Below are 18,599 nucleotides of genomic sequence, written 5' to 3'. Positions count from 1 at the left end.
AGAAAAAGAAAAAGGCAGCCTTTTCCCTGTAAAATGCTTTTTGTTTACAGGGCCATTTCAGAAGCTTGTTTAACTCCCAGGCGCGTAACACATGGGCCTCCGGGCTTATTCCAAGGTTTCTGGAAGGAACGCGTCCCAGCCAGCCAGGGACCCAAGCACAGCTAAGGGATTCTTCAACAGCAGAGCCTCTACCAGTCTGTGGGAAGTGTGGGTAGGTCAGATGGTTTCCCAGGCTGCGTCCAGACGTGACACTCGAGGATGGAAACATTCTAACACAGCACCAGGCACGGCCAAGTGCTCTATAAAATTATTTAATGGAGGTGATCCCGAGGCTGTCCGTGATATCTGAAGCAGGAGGACAGCAAAGGCAGTTCTCGAAGCCCAGGGGGCACCAGCTAAGACAGCATCTATGCGTGCGGCTAATACCATCCTGAGGCCACCATCAGGGCTGACTGCTAAGATTTGGGGCTTTTTCCATGTTCATCTCCTTTCCACCCCCCCGCCAGCCTTCTGCACTGGACCATGTCAGGACAGGTCGTGAGAGCAGGAGACACATGCCCTGTGTACCTGCTAACAGAAAAGCAGCAGCCACACTCCCCAACTGTGGGGCAGCTGTAGGGAACGTGACCCTGGCTTTGAACTTGGGCTCAACCAACTCGTGACCCAGCAAAGGACTACGCGCTGTTACTCAGTGTCACCCAGCCTTCATCTCCTTGCTTCAAGACGTGGACAACATCGCCCTCATGGGACAGTCATGAAGACTAGCTCTGGAAGGTCTCTCTACCAACCCTGAGTGCTCCCCTCAAGTCAAAGCCAGAAACCCGCAGCAGGAAGACATGGAAATAAGAAAAGGTTGGACAGGGGGTCACAGATCAGCCTGTCACCAAGGGCTCAGGAACTGCTTAGGAAGAAGTGGCAGAATGCGCTGACATGTACGCCCACCCCAACCTACTCCATCTTCAACAAACCTCCCACGTTCCTTGCCTGCTTTCAGAAGCTACGAGATGTTAAACGCATTCAAAAGCCAGGCGACTGAAATGATTGCATTCACAAGTGGGAACTTCCAGCAGACACGTGCAAGACGTGGACACAACTCTGGGAAGGAAATGCCAGGTGCTCCGGTCCTCCTAGGGAGACTGGTGGTTTGCTGGGAGGACAAAGTCCAGGAGTAGGCGGCCTCACCCACGGACAATGTGCACGCTTTCTGCTAAGCACAGGACTCCCAGCTGCGGGGAGGGCGTGCAGAGGGTTGGGCATGGCAAGAGCCAAATGCCCCGTCAGACTGAGCCATCTGCTTTCTGAAGAGTGGTAACACCATTACTCACTTCTCCAAAGGCTCTACAGGTGACAAACAAGGTCCCCCAAGAAAGGGGCACCGCCTGTTTACCACGCATTTTCTTTTCTGAACCGCTTCCTTCGGGGAACTGTGACTTGACTTTGTCAGGCTTACAGGGTTTCAAATGAAAAGGACAGTCTAAAAATGCAGCATACACTTCCCCAATCTAGAAATTCCGTTTAAGAGTAGAGTCTTTTGTGGACAGGCACTTCTGGCTTGCTGCCACCAGAGTCCTGGATTCGAGGCCCCACCAGACCAGAGAGACCCCCGCTGCCACTTGCTCTCCCCTCCCCGGTTCTCAGGGACTGCTCGGCGACCTCCCTCCCTCATTAGTAGAAATAGCCTGCTATGGGCTTCTTGGAAGCTTCTGAGATGAACACCCCCACTTCTGAATGAAGCCTTTGCACTTGGGGACTGAGCGTGGCTCACACCTCATTCCCAGTATCTGCCTTGTAACCCTTGCAACTGACTAGGTCCGCCCTGTAACTGACTACGGTTGCCAGATTTAGCAACTAAAAACACTCCAGTCTCAATTTCAGATAAATGACAATTCAGTATTTAGTCTATCTCCAATACTGCACAGAAAAATACCTACCCTAAAAATTATTTGCATTTTATCTGAAATTTAAAGTTAACTGGCATCCAGTATTTTATCTGGCAAACCTGTATCATACAATTCTCTCTTGGGTTTCAGGTCCTACACATTAGTATTCATGTGGTAATCTCCAAAAGACTAAGGACCTCACCCAATTTACCTTCAGTTCAAGGATATAAACCCTGTATAAATATTCAATAAATCAGAATTAAGAGGAGAGTGTATGGTCATGTGACTATTCCAAACACCTGGAACAGTACATTTTAAGTATTACTTAAAATGTATCCTCTTCAAGCTCTCTTAAAAAATCAACATATAGAAACTAACACTTGAAAAATACTTCCGGCAATCCACGTCTGAACATTGGCTGTTTCTCCAAGAACAGCTGATGATTTTAGTATAAATAAAATTTGAAAAAAAACCTATCACTATTTGTCACCGATCTTCCCCATAATTGGGAAGGCGGGATTGCCTTAGTGAAATGAAAAAGAACTCTGAAACCTACAGTATTCCCTTTAAGAATATATGGAGTCAAATGAACTTCATGGAACGTTCAGTGTTCAAAGCTGCTCTGCAGAATAGATAAGCAGTTTTTGCCGCCAAAGCAGCGAGGCCACCGTGGCTGATCCCTTAACACCAACTTCTACTTCTCCCTCACTGGCTCCTGTGGGTCACTGGGTAATCCTGCTACACCCTGCTTTAAGGGAAGAGGCGGGTGAACATCAGTGATCCAACGGGCCCAGGACCATTTTCATCCCCAAACACCGATGTGCAATGCCTGCCTTCACCAGCAGCCCTTCGGAGGCTGAGACAGTGGGGACAGGTGATTCTGGTGACAAGGGCACAAAGGGAAGAACTCTCAGCACCACCGGGCAAGCCCCCTGCTTCCGAGACTGAGGGAGAAGCTAGAAATGGGGTTGTGGGGAAAGGGTCCCATGCTTCTGAGCCTGCCCCCCTCCCGTGTCCCCCTCTCCCAGGCCAGCCACGCTACAGCCTCCCCTCTGGGCGGTAGTGCTCCTGGCCTGGCGGGCCCTCTTACCAGTGTGCGTGAGCATGTGCCTCTGGAGGGAGCTGGCCCAGGGGAAGACCCGGGGGCAGTGGGGACAGTTGATCTTCTGCAGGCAGTTGGCGTAGGAGTTCCGCTTGGCCCTCAGCAGCTTGTCTTCAGGAGGGCTGCCCTGCTCCTCGTCACTGGGCCCGTGGGGGTCTGCGGGGGCTCCGGCCACCTCATCCTGAGAATTGTCCTCTGCAGTCTGTAGAAACGGACTGAACTTGTTGGTATCCGTCGTGGCCAGCATCTTCTCGATGCTGGCAAATTCCCCGCTGGAGTCCAGGTCCACCCCGCCGCTGCTGGAGCGGGGCCGGCTCCTCATGCTCTTTTTCCGACCCCTCTTCTTGGACAAGCCCACTGGCCCCTGCTCCGTGGGTGAGGCCGCCTCCGGGCTGTTGGCAGGAGGGGATGGGTCGCTGGATTCTTTTGGGCTGGTGGTGTTGGCGGGGGCAGCGGCAGCTCTGGGGACAGTGCTCCCCAAGCCGTCTGGGGCTGTGCTGTTACTGCCCGTGCTCGTGGGCCCCAGGTCGGCCACCTTCGCTTTCAGCAAAGTGGGGGCTGAGGACACCGATGAGATGATCTGGGCGATGGAGGCCAGCGGGGGCAGCTCTTCTGTCACAGGGGGCTTTGGCAAGAGCAGTGGGGGCTTGGGGCGCAGCGGCCGCAGCAGTGCAGGGCTGCTGATGAGCGTGGAACTGCCCAAGATGGGGGGGCTGTTGACCAGAGTGGAGGAGTAGATGGGGACAGCAAGCTGAACTGAGCCCTGCAAGGGCTGAGCGTGGGCTTCCAGAATGCTGGCTGCAGAGGCCCCGGGCTTTTCCAGGATCCCACTGGGCCCCAAGGTCACTGGCAGGGTAGGGCATGGTGGAGGACAGGGAGTGGGCTGCTCGCCGTTCCCTGGTTCCTGCTCTGGCTTCTTGGCTTCCCCGGGAGCGGTGGTATCCTTGTCTCCTTTCCTGAAGTTCTTGGGGATGGACAGGTCGATGGGCTCCAGGGAGCAGTCATAGGGCGCCGAGGAGGAGGGGCTCAGGAAGCCAGCGATGTTCTCCTGCTTCACCTGGACCAGGGCCAGGCCCTTCTGGGAAAAGTCCAGGGGCTCGTTGAAGTCCACCGGGAAGTTGCCGGCGGGCTCCAGCTTGACGGAGATGTGGGGTGGCAGCGGCTGCGGCGCCCCGTGAAGAAAGCCGTTCTGCGGCTCCAGGAAGGCAGCCAGGGGCTTCCGGTCGCCGAAGGTCCCGCCACCGTCCTCCATCCTCCCCGCGGCCTCGGCAGCCGCGTCAGCATGGCTCAGGCCATCGGCCGCCAGGACGTAACTCTCGATGTCATGCTCGGGCACGTGCAGGTGCTGCTTGAGGATGTGGTGGACGCAGTTGCGCTTGGCTGAGAAGGCGGCACTGCACTCCTTGCACTCAAAGGGCTTGCGGCCCTTGGGGCAGCCGCCCAGGCCGCGGCCGCAGTGTGTGCGCATGTGGATCCGCAGCGCGCGGTAGTGCTTCAGGTCCTCGCCGCACAGCCGGCACACCGTGTCCGGGGCGCAGAAGGCATCCACCATCTCCGCGGCGCTGCTGGTCACGTACTCGATGTTCTTCTCGATGTCCTTGCGCGTGGCCTTGAGGTGCTTCTTGCGCAGGTGCCGCTCGCAGTTGGCCTTGACGGTGAAGGGGTAGTGGCAGATCTTGCAGATGTAGGGCCGCTCGCCGCTGTGCGTGCGCAGGTGGCGGATGAGCGCGGCCTTGTCGGCGGCGATGTAGTCGCAGATGTTGCACTGGTACGGCGAGATGCCCAGGTGGGAGCGCACGTGCGCGCGCAGCACCCCGGAGAAGGCGAACACCTGGTTGCAGAAGCGGCAGGGGTAGAGCACCTTGCGCATGGCTGGCGTCTTCTTGCCACCGGGCCCCGTCATGATGGCCTTGAGGTCCCCCTCCGTTATCTCCTGCTTGATCTTGGCCTCCATGCTCAGGGGCAGCAGGGCCTCGATGATGCTGTCTTGTTCCAGCTGCGTCTTCATCTCGGCCTGGCCCGGCAGGTCCGCCCGTGGCTGCTGCAGGAAGAGCTGCGCTGCGGTGTCTGGCTGGGCTCCTGCCTGGGACGGCAGCAGGTGGGCACTGGAAGCTGCCTCCATGGGGCTTTTGAGGAGCTTCAGGGGTGGCGGGGGGAGGCTGGGGCTGATGCAGCCGGGGGAGGCCTGCTGGGCATTGAGGAGAGGCGGGGGCGTGGACGTGGCCACCACCGTCCGCGGGGTGACCAGGGGCTTTGGCTTCAGAGGGGGCATGTGTTTGAAGATAGCCTGCAGAGGGGCGGCGGGGGCCTTGGATAGAGGCGGAAGACTGATCTGCGGGGGAGCGGAGGCTGCCATCTTCAGAATCTGCTGGATGTCGGCCAGCTCGATGGCGGACTCGCCGGAGATGGGCTTGACCACGATGCTGCTGTCAGGCTGTATGATGAAGCCCTTCTGGAAGGGCTGCAGGGACAGGTGCTTCATGTTCTCCTTGGTAGCCGGGAGGACCGTGAGAGAGCCGCCCAGGGAAGCAGCTTCGAAAGGAGATAGACTCAGCATGCTGGTGCAGCCGGGGTCCTGAGGTAGCTGACATCTGAGTGTCTGGAGCTGTATTGCTTGGTTGTCATCCGGCAACGGCTCCTCAGCGGGGGCAGGCCTGACGTCTTTGGTGTGCTGCAGGCCCAGGAAGGCCAGGAAGACCTTCTGGTCCGGGGCGTCACCGGGCAGGGTCCTGGCCTGCAGCCTTTCCCGTCCCTGGTCCGTGGCGACGTGGGTCTGCCTGTGCAGGGCGAGGGAGGAGCGCATGGGGAACGCCTTGTCGCAGGTCTCGCAGACGAAACGGTGCTGATCACTGATGCACCTTCGCAGGTTTGTCTCACACCAGGCCTGCGTGGAAGCCGGGTCAGCAACAGCAAGGGAATAAAGAGGATTTAAACGTAATCACCACCCTGAGATGCAGGAGGTATCTGTTGGGTAAGCTGCCCCAGGCCCCAGCCCTGGCCTCCCCCTGCTTGCTAATGCCTGCTCCGGACTGAGTAAGGAACACCCCCAAAGCACCTGAAGCATCATTTCGCTTCATGAAGGACATCAGTCTCTAGGGTATCTCAGGGAAGCAATGAAATATGGTTAAGTAGTAACATCACAAAGATGGGATTAACCCTCTTCTTAGAAACGGTGTCCTGGAAAACGGATGGGCTGGGTACTTCCCACCACCAGTGGAGAACTGGCTACCTTCCTGACTGGGAGAAAGGGCATTGCTGGGGGAAGGGGCGCGGGGCAGCGCCATCTGGGGGAGCGTTATGGGAGTGCATACATGCGGGTATGTGCATCTATGTGTACACACAGGGAATAATTCACTGAACTTGAGGCTTCTGTGCCTCGAGAGTTGCCCTGTTGATATCCTCTACCTCAATTATTTTAAAAAGTGTCAAAGTAATTTCAGCACTGTTTTATAGGCAGAGAACAAGTATGGTTACTAATGATCCAAAACATTTTTCATTGAAACTTCAACACTAGAAATACCTATAATATGGGTATTAAAGAAATATTAAAAATACAAATTCAGTTCAGATAGGGCTGGGGTAGGGGTGGTGAGCAATTTGCAACTTTAAATCCAAATGCCCCAGGAATGGGCAAAAAGCACAGGTGAGCTAGACACATACAAATTCATAAGAAATTCAACGCAAAATAAAAGCTCACCTATCCTTCTCAGCTCAATGACCCACTCACTGAAGACTGAAAGGATCAAGCTGAATTTCAAGAAGAAAGGTCGTGATAAAAAAAAGAAAAAGAGACAAAACCCAACTGACAACGTTTTAAGGAAGGAAAGCATCAAGGTTGGGGGTGGGGGTGGGGGGGCTAGTCCAACGACACGGCCGCGGAGGTGGCTGCTGGGTCCACAGGCCGAGCAAAATACCTGAGAAATTCGAGGAAACTTCCGACAGGAGAAGTCAGTGAAACCTAAGTCATGGAAGCCAGCAGGAATGGAAGGGTTGTTCTGAATGAAAGGCCTTCCCATCGCGTCCCTGGGAAGTTGTTTGTGGACGAGCGCGTTGTGGCGCAGCAATCCTCGGTGTGTTCGAAAGGTAACGCAGCAAATGTCACATCTGGCAGAAAAGAGGGACAGGATATGAGGGAGCAGCCAAGTCCGAGTCTCCACTTGCCCAGTAGTGTATTATGGTATTTTTTTGTTGCTTCATTTCAACAGAAGTAAAAATAATACAATGTCAAGGAGCTACTCTGCTCACGGTTAGGACCAAGAAAACTCTTCCTCTAAAAAAACAAAAAACAAAAAACAAAAAATAGTATTTGACCAATTTCTGCTGACAAAGTGATCATTTGAAAGGCTTTGCTCCCTCCCTCGACTCAATGGATTCTAATTATCATAAATATTTAAAAGTCTAATAGCATACATTTGCATACAATCTAGAAAAACCCCTGTCTCTGATGGGGATGAAATGATCAGGATGAAATGATAATCAAATTTTCCAAGTGAATTCACAGCATGCAACAGTGACTACGTATTCAATTCTGATATTAACACCAACATTATCTGAAAGACAATCGTGGCTCCTACACTAGGAGCCAGGCATCCTGCAGGGGCAGGGAGCACGGCCCTGATACGCGGGTGGGTATCCTGACTTTCATTGTATCCATGATAACACTGAGGTTCTTAAAAACCTTATATAACGAGGCCGAGGTCACACAGCCAAGTATGGAGCAAAGATAAAATATGAGCCTCGTTCGTCCTCCTGCCCACACCTGTTAGGATGCTGTCGCCTTTTCCCTGAAAGACTCCCACGATGCAGTCCCTCTAAAGGTGAGTACCCTCCACTTCAGAGATGACCTACACCTTAAGCGTCCTGGGCCACACAGATGTGAAACAAACGTACTTTATTATTATTGTTTACTTTTATTTTTTTAGAGGGGAAGGGGGGACAGGGAGAGAGACAGAGACAAGAGGGAAGTTGGGGGGTGGGCAGAGAAAGAGGAAAAAGAGAAAATCTTTTTTTTTTTTAAGATTGTATTTATTTACTTGACAGAGAGAGAGACCATAAGCAGGCAGAGGCAGGCAGAGAGAGAGGGGGAAGCAGGCTCCCCGCTGAGCAGAAAGCCTGATACGGGGCTTGAGCCCAGGACCCCGAGACCATGAGCTGAGCTGAAGGCAGAGGCTTAACCCACCCAGGTGCCCCGAAAGAGAGAAAATCTTCCATGCCCAGCATGGATGGAGCCTGATGCAGGGCCCGATCTCACAATCTTGAGATCATGACCTGAGCCGAAATTCAGAGTCTCATGCTGAACTGACCTGAGCCAGCCAGGTGGCCCCAAACGCATTTTATGACACTTCCTCCACTCTCCACACTCGTGTCACCATCTGAGTCTTCACTGAGAACCACCCTGACAACAGCCCGATCATCAACCACCCCTAGACCCGTACCGAATATAGTAGCCACCGCAACCACACGTGACTACTTAAATTAATTAAAATTTCCTCACATTACTCTCACTTCAACAGTGGCCTCAGGTAGCGCTGACCTAACACACTTGTGTGTTTCTATGACCACAGAAAGTTCTGGTGGACGGGGCTATGGGCCTAGCACCTTTCCAAGTATTTGTGTGTACACATGCATTTGTCTCTCACAAAGCCCCTAAAGCAGGTGTTGTCAGTGCTCCACAGGAAGGCACATGCGACATCGCTCGACCGAGTTTACACCACACAGACTTTAGCAGGAACTTCCTTTGCTCTGAAATTCTTCTCTGTTAATAAAGAGACAGTAAATCACCCGGGAAGCAGCTGAGCTCCTCTCCTCTCGTGCTGAAAGAAAGAGGTGCCAAGTATGTGCGGGTCCGCTGTCCTATCACACCGTGGCCGGCCATGGCAAGCGAGGTCCTACTGTGTGTCCGCCTCTCCCATCTCCGGGGCCACCCCGGCCGCATCTTACTATCAGATTCCTATCATCATTCCATTAAATTTAGAATCCCGGGTTCCTTCAGGATGACTCTTGTGTTTTGAGTGGCTCATGGGAACCCGGTGTGATGAAGGCTCGAGGGAAAGCAGAGCCACAGTGAACCGGGGCTGTCTTTAGGTACCGACACTTCTCACAGCTGTGGGCCCACACGGTGCCACTTCCTCCTCACTCCCTGGCCCTGATCCCCGGGAACTCGTCATAGGCACATGGCCCATGCTCAGGTTCAGGGTGGCCCCCCAACTACAGGGAACCCTGGCCAAAGTACCCAGAGGGCTACGCCGTGAGGAACTGAAGGAGGGCAGCAGCCTGGCTGCAGCTGCCCAGATGACGGTCTCATCAAGGGCCACATGGCCCGTGTGGAGGGGCTGTGACCCCGAGGCCCCATGGCAGCTCTGTCCTGTCCTGCTGCCATGGAAACAACGCTGCTCTCTTCCACCACGTGGACTGCAGTCTCCCTAGCTTAAAGTTCAACTGTACACTCCTTGTCACCACCCCAGCGGTCAGCTGGAAGCCATCCCCCAACCTGGAGAGAAACGTCTGGACTGGGGACATTTGACGCTGACCAGACAGTGGGCGACAGAAATTGCTGTTACTTTTAAAGTTGTAATATTTTGGTTGTGTGTGTGTGTGTGTGTTTTAAGTCCCTTCCCTTTACAGATACGTGATGAGATACTACTAAGTGAAATGTGATGCCCAGGGCTTGTTCTGAAGTTGTCGGGGATGGGGGAAGAGATGAATCGTGACGGGCAGGGAATTGCTGAAACTGGGGGAAGGAAGGGTCATCACACTGTGCTATCTGCGCATATGTTTAACATGACCCCCTAATACCTGTAAAAGAGAGTAACACCCCCCCCAAATAAATAAATAAAAAATGGGAGGAAGAGAAACATCTAATTACAAATAGCTAATGAGAGAGGGCTGATTCTCCGTCTGTTTTTCGAAGCTTCCACAACACCCAAAGCACTATTTGTGGCAGATGTGGATAGGGGGGTCCAGTTTACAAAAGAGAGAAGCCCTCAACAGAGTCTCACTCAGGCATGGGTGAAGGAAGGAGACTGTTTCCCCAGCAAACTCATGGGACAGTCAGACCTCTGGGAGAAAGGCGGCCGGGGTCGGGGGTGGGAGGAAGGCAGCTGCATTAAGGTGCAGGCAGAGCGAGCCACACTCGGCGTGCTGGGTGGTCAAGGCTCTGGCCTCATTTGGCATGGCCTGTTGTGAACTGGAGATGGTTCCAATTTTCTCTCTCCCTGCCTTTTCCCCTCTGTCTTGGCTTGGCCAGAGGAAGGTGAGGTTTGGGAAGCTGCAGGAAATGGCAGCTGGTCTGTGCCTTCCGTGGAAGGTGAGAACAAGAGGAGGTGATGAAGTCGAAGGCAGACTCATCTGAGGGCTGCCCTTCGTGGGCACCTTGCCCCTGAGGTCTGCACTTGCTCTTTCCAAATTAAGAGTGAGCACTGACTACGGACATTTTGTGTAGGACATTTGAAGAGGATTTTGTTTATTTATTTATTTTTAAAGATTTTTATTTATTTATTTGACAGAGAGTGAGCACAAGCAGGGAGAGCAGTAGGCAGAGGAAGACAGAGTAGACTCCCCACTGAGCAGGGAGCCAGATGCCGGACTCGATCCCAGGACCCCCGGATCATGACCTGAGCCAAAGGCAGCCGCTTTACCGACTGAGCCACCCAGATGCCCCCTGCAGAGTGTCTGAAACTCATCTTTATTGGTGTCAGGTGCTGTCCTGTCCTGAATGCTACAGAGTCACAACCAATACCTGAGCTCATTCATTCTGACAACCTTGGACACAGACAGCGCTAGTAAGAGTCAATGAGGGTGAGTGTGTGATCGATCAGCCACACCAGGGGGCTGGCCCCGGCCCCTTGCTCCGCTGTCCCGGTGAAGACAGCAGGGTTACTGCACCTCGTGGGGGAGGGGCTCGCCGATAAAGTCAGGGAACGGGCTTGGGTGAGGCGTGCATTAAAAAGAAGCCACGTGGATGTGAACTATTTTATCTAACCCTAAAACACACACAGCTGAGCCTCATTACGGGCAGATTCTGTACCCGTCCATTTGCTGACTTGCTACCCCCAGACGGTGCCTGCCCCGCATCCAAGGACACGCACAGCAAAGCAGGGAATGCTGTCACCCGACGCGCGCATCCCCGGCCGCGGCTGAAGGAGGCCACGCAGCCCGCCGCCTCGCCACAGCTCCTACTACAAACCAGTGTCCCTTCTACAGTCTACTTAGGGCCATAGTTCCAGCCTTTCTGTGCTTTCTGCCGGTGAGACCATGGTTTGAGACCGCTCCAAGCAGAGCGCCGAACCCCGTGCGTGAGCGCGAGGAGCTGCGATATGCGACTGGTAGAAGTGCGTGTGTCACACGAGCTCTGTTCAAGCGAGTTGCGGTGCCAGGGGGCGGGACTTCACTGTTCTCCGGTCCATGCCATTCATCAACTAAGATTTCTTTAAACAGAAACAAATGTAAAACCAGAGTCTGTGTTGATTAGGTGATGACAATGTAGCAGGGGTTCCCAAGACAGTAACCCTGTTTCCTCTAGGAACGACGGTTTCCTATTCACTAATTCTGTGTTGCTGCAGTCCCTGGGGACAGAGCAACTGGGAGTAACAGTAAGTGACGGCGGGTTCACTCCCCGAGGACTTACACTGGACTCTCAGGGCACTGAGAGCAGATCCACGTCCGAGTCACTGCATGGACATCTTTATTTGCAGTTTTACACTGCGTTTGTTCGTTTAAGATTTTATTTGAGAGAGAGCACAAGCAGGGAGGGGGAGAGGCAGGCAGACAGAGAAGCAGGCTCCCCGCTGAGCAGAGAGCCCGACGCGGGGCTCAATCCCCAGACCCTGAGATCATGACCTGAGCCGAAGGCAGAGGCTTAACCCACTGAGCCACCCTGGTGTCCCGATAAGGAAAGTTCCTCTTCTTTTTCTCTTGTACCCTAGAGACCTTTCGGAACACCATCCCCAAGTCTACTCCACTGGTGCACAGCCGGCGGGCTAGTAAGACGACTCGGGGTGAGGGGTGTCACAAGTCGGTGTTCTGAGAGGGAGGACAGCATCTCAAGAAACGGCAGTGAGAGCTGATGGCAGCTGTCGCAGCCGCAAGTTCCTACTGACACGGTTTCCTTCACTTCTCTCGGACATGTCTGTCCCCTCCATCCTCTTGTTTATCTCCAAACCCCTCCCGTTTCTGGCACCCAGGAGAATTTCACTCATAGTAGGTGCTCCGTAAACACACGGCTGCATTAACCGCACCAGCCACAAGCTGTGTGTGCCCCCTGGAAGGCAGCCGGGGAGCGGTGTGGGATGGGCTCAGGGACCAGAGACGGCAGGAGGGAAGCGGAGGTTGTGGCGATCTTGGACAACTTATTTCTTCTGTATTCTGATTGCCTGCTGGGCAACTTCCCAAACAGGCCTGAGACAGGAATCGCTCCCTCCATGACCTCCTTACTTATATAGTGAGAATTAAGTGACAGGTCCTCAAATCTGTCCTCAAATCTCCCAGGCCTGGGAGAGCTCTTCCCCAACCTTCCCTGGGCCCCTGACTGCTCCCCTATCTGTAACATGGGGATTCTTAGAGTTACAGTCAGCGACGGAGAAGAAAATGCTTGGAAAGCTACGAGGGGCTACTCCAAACTTAACCACGAGATCCTACGGCTCGGAACAAAAACCATCAGGAATAGCCCATTTCCTGGCCATGGGAGCCAACGTGAAAACGCAGGGAAAATGAATTTCGAAAGGACGTGCTCTCTCTCTTCATTCTTAAGAACTTTACCATAGTCTCCACTGTTTCTGTTTCATCTGGAGACGCACAGAAGAAATGTGCATTCTTTCTGGTCGCCCTCTGTCCTGTACCACCTGCTTCCCTGCACCACCCCACACCCCTGCCCCCATCCCTGGTCCTGGGGCCACAGCTCAGAAGAGAAGCACATGCCATCCTGGCCTGCACATGCCCTCAGAGCCTCCTAATAAAATCTGAATGAGGCCCAGAGCCACGACTTCACGCCTCTCCATTCCTGGGATTCAATCAGTGTGTTCCTATTTCACTTCTGAAAAGCTGCAGAATGTCATCTCATAAGCTGCTCCAAAGTGGTGGGGGGGGAGGGGGGATAAAAACCTGCTTTGAAACCAGAAGCACAGCGCAGGGATGGTTACAAGAAAGAAAATGAAACACCACAGAAAAATGCTGCTTCCCATCTCCCACTCGGCACCTGTTGGCAGACTTTAAATAAAACCAGTGTGGAAAACCATCACCCAGAAATGTTGGCCAGGCTTTGTCAGCCAGAGACACTCCGGTTTGACCAGCCTTCCCAAGGCCCGGGGAAGAACACTTTGCAACTGTTTCTAAAGAGCTCTTCAAGGACAATGGAGATCATTGTTCATCTGTGGGCGACACTGCTCCCTGAGGGCCCTGACCTAGGGGTGTTTGCTAACCTCACTTGGGCTTGTCAGTCTTCATGAAGACCGTGGCTAAGGGTCAGGTGGGCCCCACCGCTTTCCCCTCCCCTCTGGGCTTGTGGGATCTCTCCAGCACGCCCCGGATGCCAGCCACTCCAGGGACCCACGGGCGGCACCACTGCAGGACACGCCGAAGGAGCAGGACCTCCCTTTAGAAGTCGTGGGACCGCGGAGCGCTGGAGGGCGATTGCATCTTGCCTGTGAACCTAAGAGTGTGCCAGAGGGAAATCTTACAAACGCAAGAGATTGCTTTCCGATACTGAGGGAATACAAGAGGAGGGCAGCTTTCCCACATGGAGAACTTCACCGTCAGTTAAGATCAGTGCTTTTGGGGGAAAGCGTTCAACTAGTGAATGCCAGCCATGGGGTTTACAGATGCCAACAGAACTCTTCTTTAAAAAAAAAAAAAAAAAATTTTTTTTTTTACATCGCCTATAATGTTAATCACTCGAAGGGAAACAATTCATCAGCGGGAAAAACTCTGCGAAGACAAGGTGAGGTTACAAATCAAACACAGGGATGAATACTACCGGGGACATTTGGCTTGTCCTCAACTTACACACACACACACCTGTGTATGCATGAGCTCCAAATCATTCTGCTCATAGAAACAGTGTTTCCGGACCCCAAGACAGTCCACCAGAGCCTGTTTCACCCAGAAAACACCTGAATCCCAGCACATGTTACAAAATGCTTCTAGCAGAAAGAGAACTTCATGTAGAGTCCTGGAGATCTTACCATGCCTCGCCCCCCACCCCCGGCCCCCAGTGACATCCCAGCCTCCCGCAGAGCTGGCTTCGTCATGGTGGCTCCTGTTCCGGGGCCCAGGGCTCTGCAGTTGGGTTAGGGGTGTGTGGGAAGGCAGGAGGGATGGTCTTGGGGCATGAAGTCAGGGCTGTCCTAATAGCAAAGGGGTGAAGCAGCTGCCTCCAGCTTATCTGCCCCCCACCCCCGCCTCTCTTAGCACTGCCTGCGGTGTCATGGAAAGGGTATGGGTAGGTGTGAAGCTCAGATAGGAGAGGCCTGGGGTGGGGGTGTCAGGGGAGGGAAATGCCTCCCAGCAGCATGCAGGGGGGATGAGCCGAGTTTCCACTGCGGCCCCTGGGGCTGGAGGGACACACACCAACACAGGGACACACCACCACCACCAATATATACACTTTACGCATGGTCCTTGCTGTCCCTTCTGCAGAAATAAACAAAATCACACAGCAGAGGGGCCCCAGGTTTGACGTGGGCTGGCCTGGAGGAGAAGCCCAGTTCTCACAGGCACGGGGACCTACGCTGGTTTGAAGCCACAGAGAGACCCGACCCCGCCAGCTGCGGCTCAGCCTCCGCCGCTGGCTGTCACAGGCCCACAGACAAGGGCAAGGGCGGGAAGAAGCCAGCTCCAGCCTATCAAGGGGATCCTCTCCTTCCTTAGCTGAGGGCCCTGTCCTTTCAACTCTCCAAGGACCCGAGTGACAATGAATGATGTCCCTACGCATACCCAGATCCACCACTAGTCTTCCAAAGACAAAAGATAAAATTTTAAAGTCGCAAATCGAGGGCGGATGCACGCGTCCCACAGCGTGCCTGTGACGATGGGACCGGGCACCGGGCATCAGTTCTCTTGTAACCGGTGCCCTTGTGCGAAGACGCTGCATCCTTCACATCCTGCCTTCTCACTGATTTCTCCCAAGAGAACTACAGAACCCTGCGCTGGGGCGGAAACGTGCACTGGGACGAACGTGCTCTTCCCGTAGGGGTGCACGGGGTGAGGGTCCAAGGAAGCCTGGCACAAAGCCAGCACTTCTGAAGGCTCAAAGGAGAGCAAACAGTTACCCTACCAGGAACTGCCGTCACCCTTCGGGACACCAGCCCTGCAATGAGACATGTGTCCCCAGCGACAGGAGCGGGTTCCCCAGACAGCCTTCCCAGAGGACCTACGATGGGAAGGAAGCCTGCAAACACATCCAAGACAGAGAGTCAAGCCCAGGGAAACCTGAAGACAAAGTTACGAGCAACGGGCTTTACTGAAGTGGGAAAGCAAGGCCACCAAAAGGCTTTAAAATGAAAACCCTGTGGATAAATAGATTTGGGGATTATGAGCTCCTCCAGGTGTGTGCCACAGTCCTACTGTACTCATCTGGTGACCTCAGCGCTCCAGAACAAGAAGAAAACTCGGACGTCCACGCAAAAGCTTAAGAGCAGACTGAAGAGAGAACCAGAACCTTCCCGTCAGGTGGCTCACCTTTATGGCCATGTCATATCCACCAGGATGGCAATTAAGGGGCAGGGGACCTCCATCAAGAACGGTTTTTATTTAAATTATATATATTTTCCTATGCTAAATATATTTAATTTTTGAAAGCCTGCTTTGGCAAATTTCAAACATTAGGAAACATCCCTTTAGAACCTCCAGTTTCCCTAAACATCTAAGAAAAGGATGTGTGGTTCTACTATTTAAAAGCTATCCAGCCCCTTCAAGCTTCTAACTATCCAGCATTCACAGCTGGATTACAAAATGCGGTGGGCAGGACTCAAACCAAATTTAAACGGTTCTTCAGCTTCCCAACCTTTACAGAAGCAAAGCTAGATGAAAGGGGCTGTTGATGACAAGGAGGACTCAAGGGCAGACTGCTTTCATGTTCTCTTGTCAAATACAAAGTATCTGGGAGAAGCCCCTGAATGGGACGCCTCAGTTTCCCTGAAATAGGATACCCATCCGAGGGCTGCACTGCTCCCTTCCTCCTCACCACAGACCACAGATGCATTTTCCAGCCGAGGAACCAGCTCGACTCGCCTGGGGGCCAGGGACACACTAGGTGGCCGGCTGGGATGGGGCTGGCCGGCAGAACCCTGATTCCACGACTCTGTTCAGAGGACAATGACTGGCAGATGCCCAGTTCCTTCTCCAACCCACGGCACACTCTTAATGGCTGGACACCGGACAGTGGCTCACACTCCTACTCCCTGAGCAGCCAGCAGGCCGGGACCCTGTCATCAGAACCCAGGAGATACCTTCCTGGGAAAGCTGAGCTCACCGGGCTACTTCCTTGAGATACTGAATTTCTTGCTCATTACAGAGTTTTAATCCAGAGACTGACATTCCTTTTTTAAAGGGATTTCATGCTTCATTTTTCTCCTGCTCAGTCTCCAGAGGCAGAAAGGGGTAAGTGCAAACAACCTCTCCTGGGAGCCCCACCCGGCTCAGACATTCCTGCCCTGGTGCCCACCCTCCCCTCCCCTCCCCTCCCAGCCCGAGAACTGACATCCAACAGCTGCACTAATCTCTCTCAGTTGCTGGGAGCAACAGAGAGGGCCCTGTGACAGGGCCCTGGCCAGTGGCGGGAGGCAGCTTGCCCTCCCCACGCCCAGGAATCCACCAGACTGCACACCGCGTCCTGACACCCTGGCCAGACTGTTCAACCAACCAGTGTGGCGTGAAGTCAGGGCAGGTCCGAGGCACTTCACAGCGGACAGGCTGGGGTGAGCACAGAAGCTGGGGGCCACCTTGGCTCTCAATAGCCTGAGCCCCGGGAGAGGCCCTCGGGCAGGGAGGAAAGGGGACATCATGACAATGTTGTCTCCAACTTCCAGGTTGGCCGTGGGGGCAAGGGGGCAACAATGATGACACCACACACAGACACAGACACACACGTGCGTCACCTCCCCCCACCCCGGGCCCTTTTTTAGCTCCCAACACTGTTTCAAACCTGCCTCCACCTGGTCAAGCCACCGACCGCTGGGACTCTTCAATACAAGATGTTAATGACTATTTTCTATATTCTTTCCTTATTTCTAGGATGACATTTAAGTGTGGCACCAATACCATGTCAATGAGTCTGAGAGGCTCCCTGTAGGTGATGGGGCGTGCAGGGGAGGGGCTACAGCAAAGGGAGCCAAGCATTCCTTGGAACACTTGAGAACGCAGAAGAAAGAAGGTTCTGGTACCTTGCTCCACCACTAGGACGAGGGGGTGGCCTTTGGCCTGGCCCGCACGCCTGTGACAACACGTACCCTCACTGTGCAGGACAGGCCCACCTACAGCAGGGAGGCTGTACCCTTGAGAGCTTACTCGTGTTCCCCGAAGACTGATTCCTGACCTAGATTCCAGATAACCGAGATCAAGAACTTGATCAGACGGAGGACAGCCTCCACCTGGAGGAAACCGTGAGGTACCACCCCAGCTCGTCCCGTGGAAAACGTCAAGGGAAGCTTTACACTGACTGCTCAGGCTCCCTCTGCAAACCTTCCTGGTGTCCTTCCTGGCCCCGAACATGTCCCTTTTGCCGTGTTTTGTAACTGCCCACTTCCTTGTTTTCTGACTAGCCCTCGAGGGGCCCTGGCTCCAACATCACTGTTTTTTCCCTTCAAGTCTGGTGAAGTGCCTGACACACAGTCAGCACTCAATCATTTGGATCCATTTTAATGGAAATAATTTAAAAATTATTTATTATCTGCATTTCTTTCATCAAGAAGCCATGTAACATCAGACAATAACTTCTGCTGAATTCTGCCCTCAGCAGCAGCCCCAGAGCCAAGAAACCCGCCAGCTGTCACCCCCTCCTGGCCCAGCACCCACCCCACCCCCCAACCCCGCTAGCCTTAGACTAGTCATTCACACGCAAGACCAGGGGCCTCTCCAGGCACCTCCTACCCCCGCTATAGGCAACTTGTCCTGGCCTGCGTCTGTGCAGTGGGCTCTGCACACCTGAACCGTGGCTGGCTCAGACTCAGAGGGGCCGTGACTGTACCCCACACCCGGACTGTGTGTAGCCAGGAATGCGAAACGCATCACCAACAGTTTTTACACTGATTGTACGCTGACACTCTATTTTTGGTATTGTTGCTATGAGCATGATCAGTTCTGCCTATTTCTTTTTCTTTTCTAAAAGGTGACCAGTAGAACATTTAAAACACTCTGCCCATCACCGTCTGATTCCAAACGCCAGCTCTCTGCCGCTCCCCCTTGTCTAGGGGGCTGCGGATTTAGTGCTGGTCATGTCAGGGCCCAAGCAACACCCAGCACGAAGAGCTACAGCCACCACGAGCAGCTTCCTGCCTGCCTTTCGCTCTACACTCAGCTTCGTGAACTTGCAAAAGGAATGGGGAACAGACTCGGCATTTACACCCATTTGGACTTCCAACAATTTCTATTAAGGGACAATAGGCACTTTGCCAGCTTTGGGGACG

The 18,599-nt window shown here is 53.7% G+C and overlaps 1 protein-coding gene across 11 annotated transcripts in view; it reads right to left on the bottom strand.

Annotated features, from left to right (window-relative positions):
* The window catches only part of RREB1 (ras responsive element binding protein 1), a 175,221-nt gene that overhangs the window by 15,286 nt on the left and 141,336 nt on the right, over positions 1-18,599 (bottom strand). For all 11 annotated transcript variants that reach the window (XM_059179186.1, XM_059179189.1, XM_059179185.1 and 8 more), the window contains 2 exons: positions 6,897-7,086; positions 2,971-5,866 (listed from right to left, as the gene is read on the bottom strand). In XM_059179186.1, coding sequence (XP_059035169.1) covers positions 2,971-5,866; positions 6,897-7,086 — 3,086 coding nt within the window. The remainder of the gene's footprint in view (positions 1-2,970; positions 5,867-6,896; positions 7,087-18,599) is intronic.

This window comes from Mustela lutreola, chromosome 6 (genome assembly GCF_030435805.1).
Source record: "Mustela lutreola isolate mMusLut2 chromosome 6, mMusLut2.pri, whole genome shotgun sequence".
NCBI classification, from domain to species: domain Eukaryota; kingdom Metazoa; phylum Chordata; class Mammalia; order Carnivora; family Mustelidae; genus Mustela; species Mustela lutreola.
This window is presented reverse-complemented; position numbering and strand designations above follow the sequence as displayed.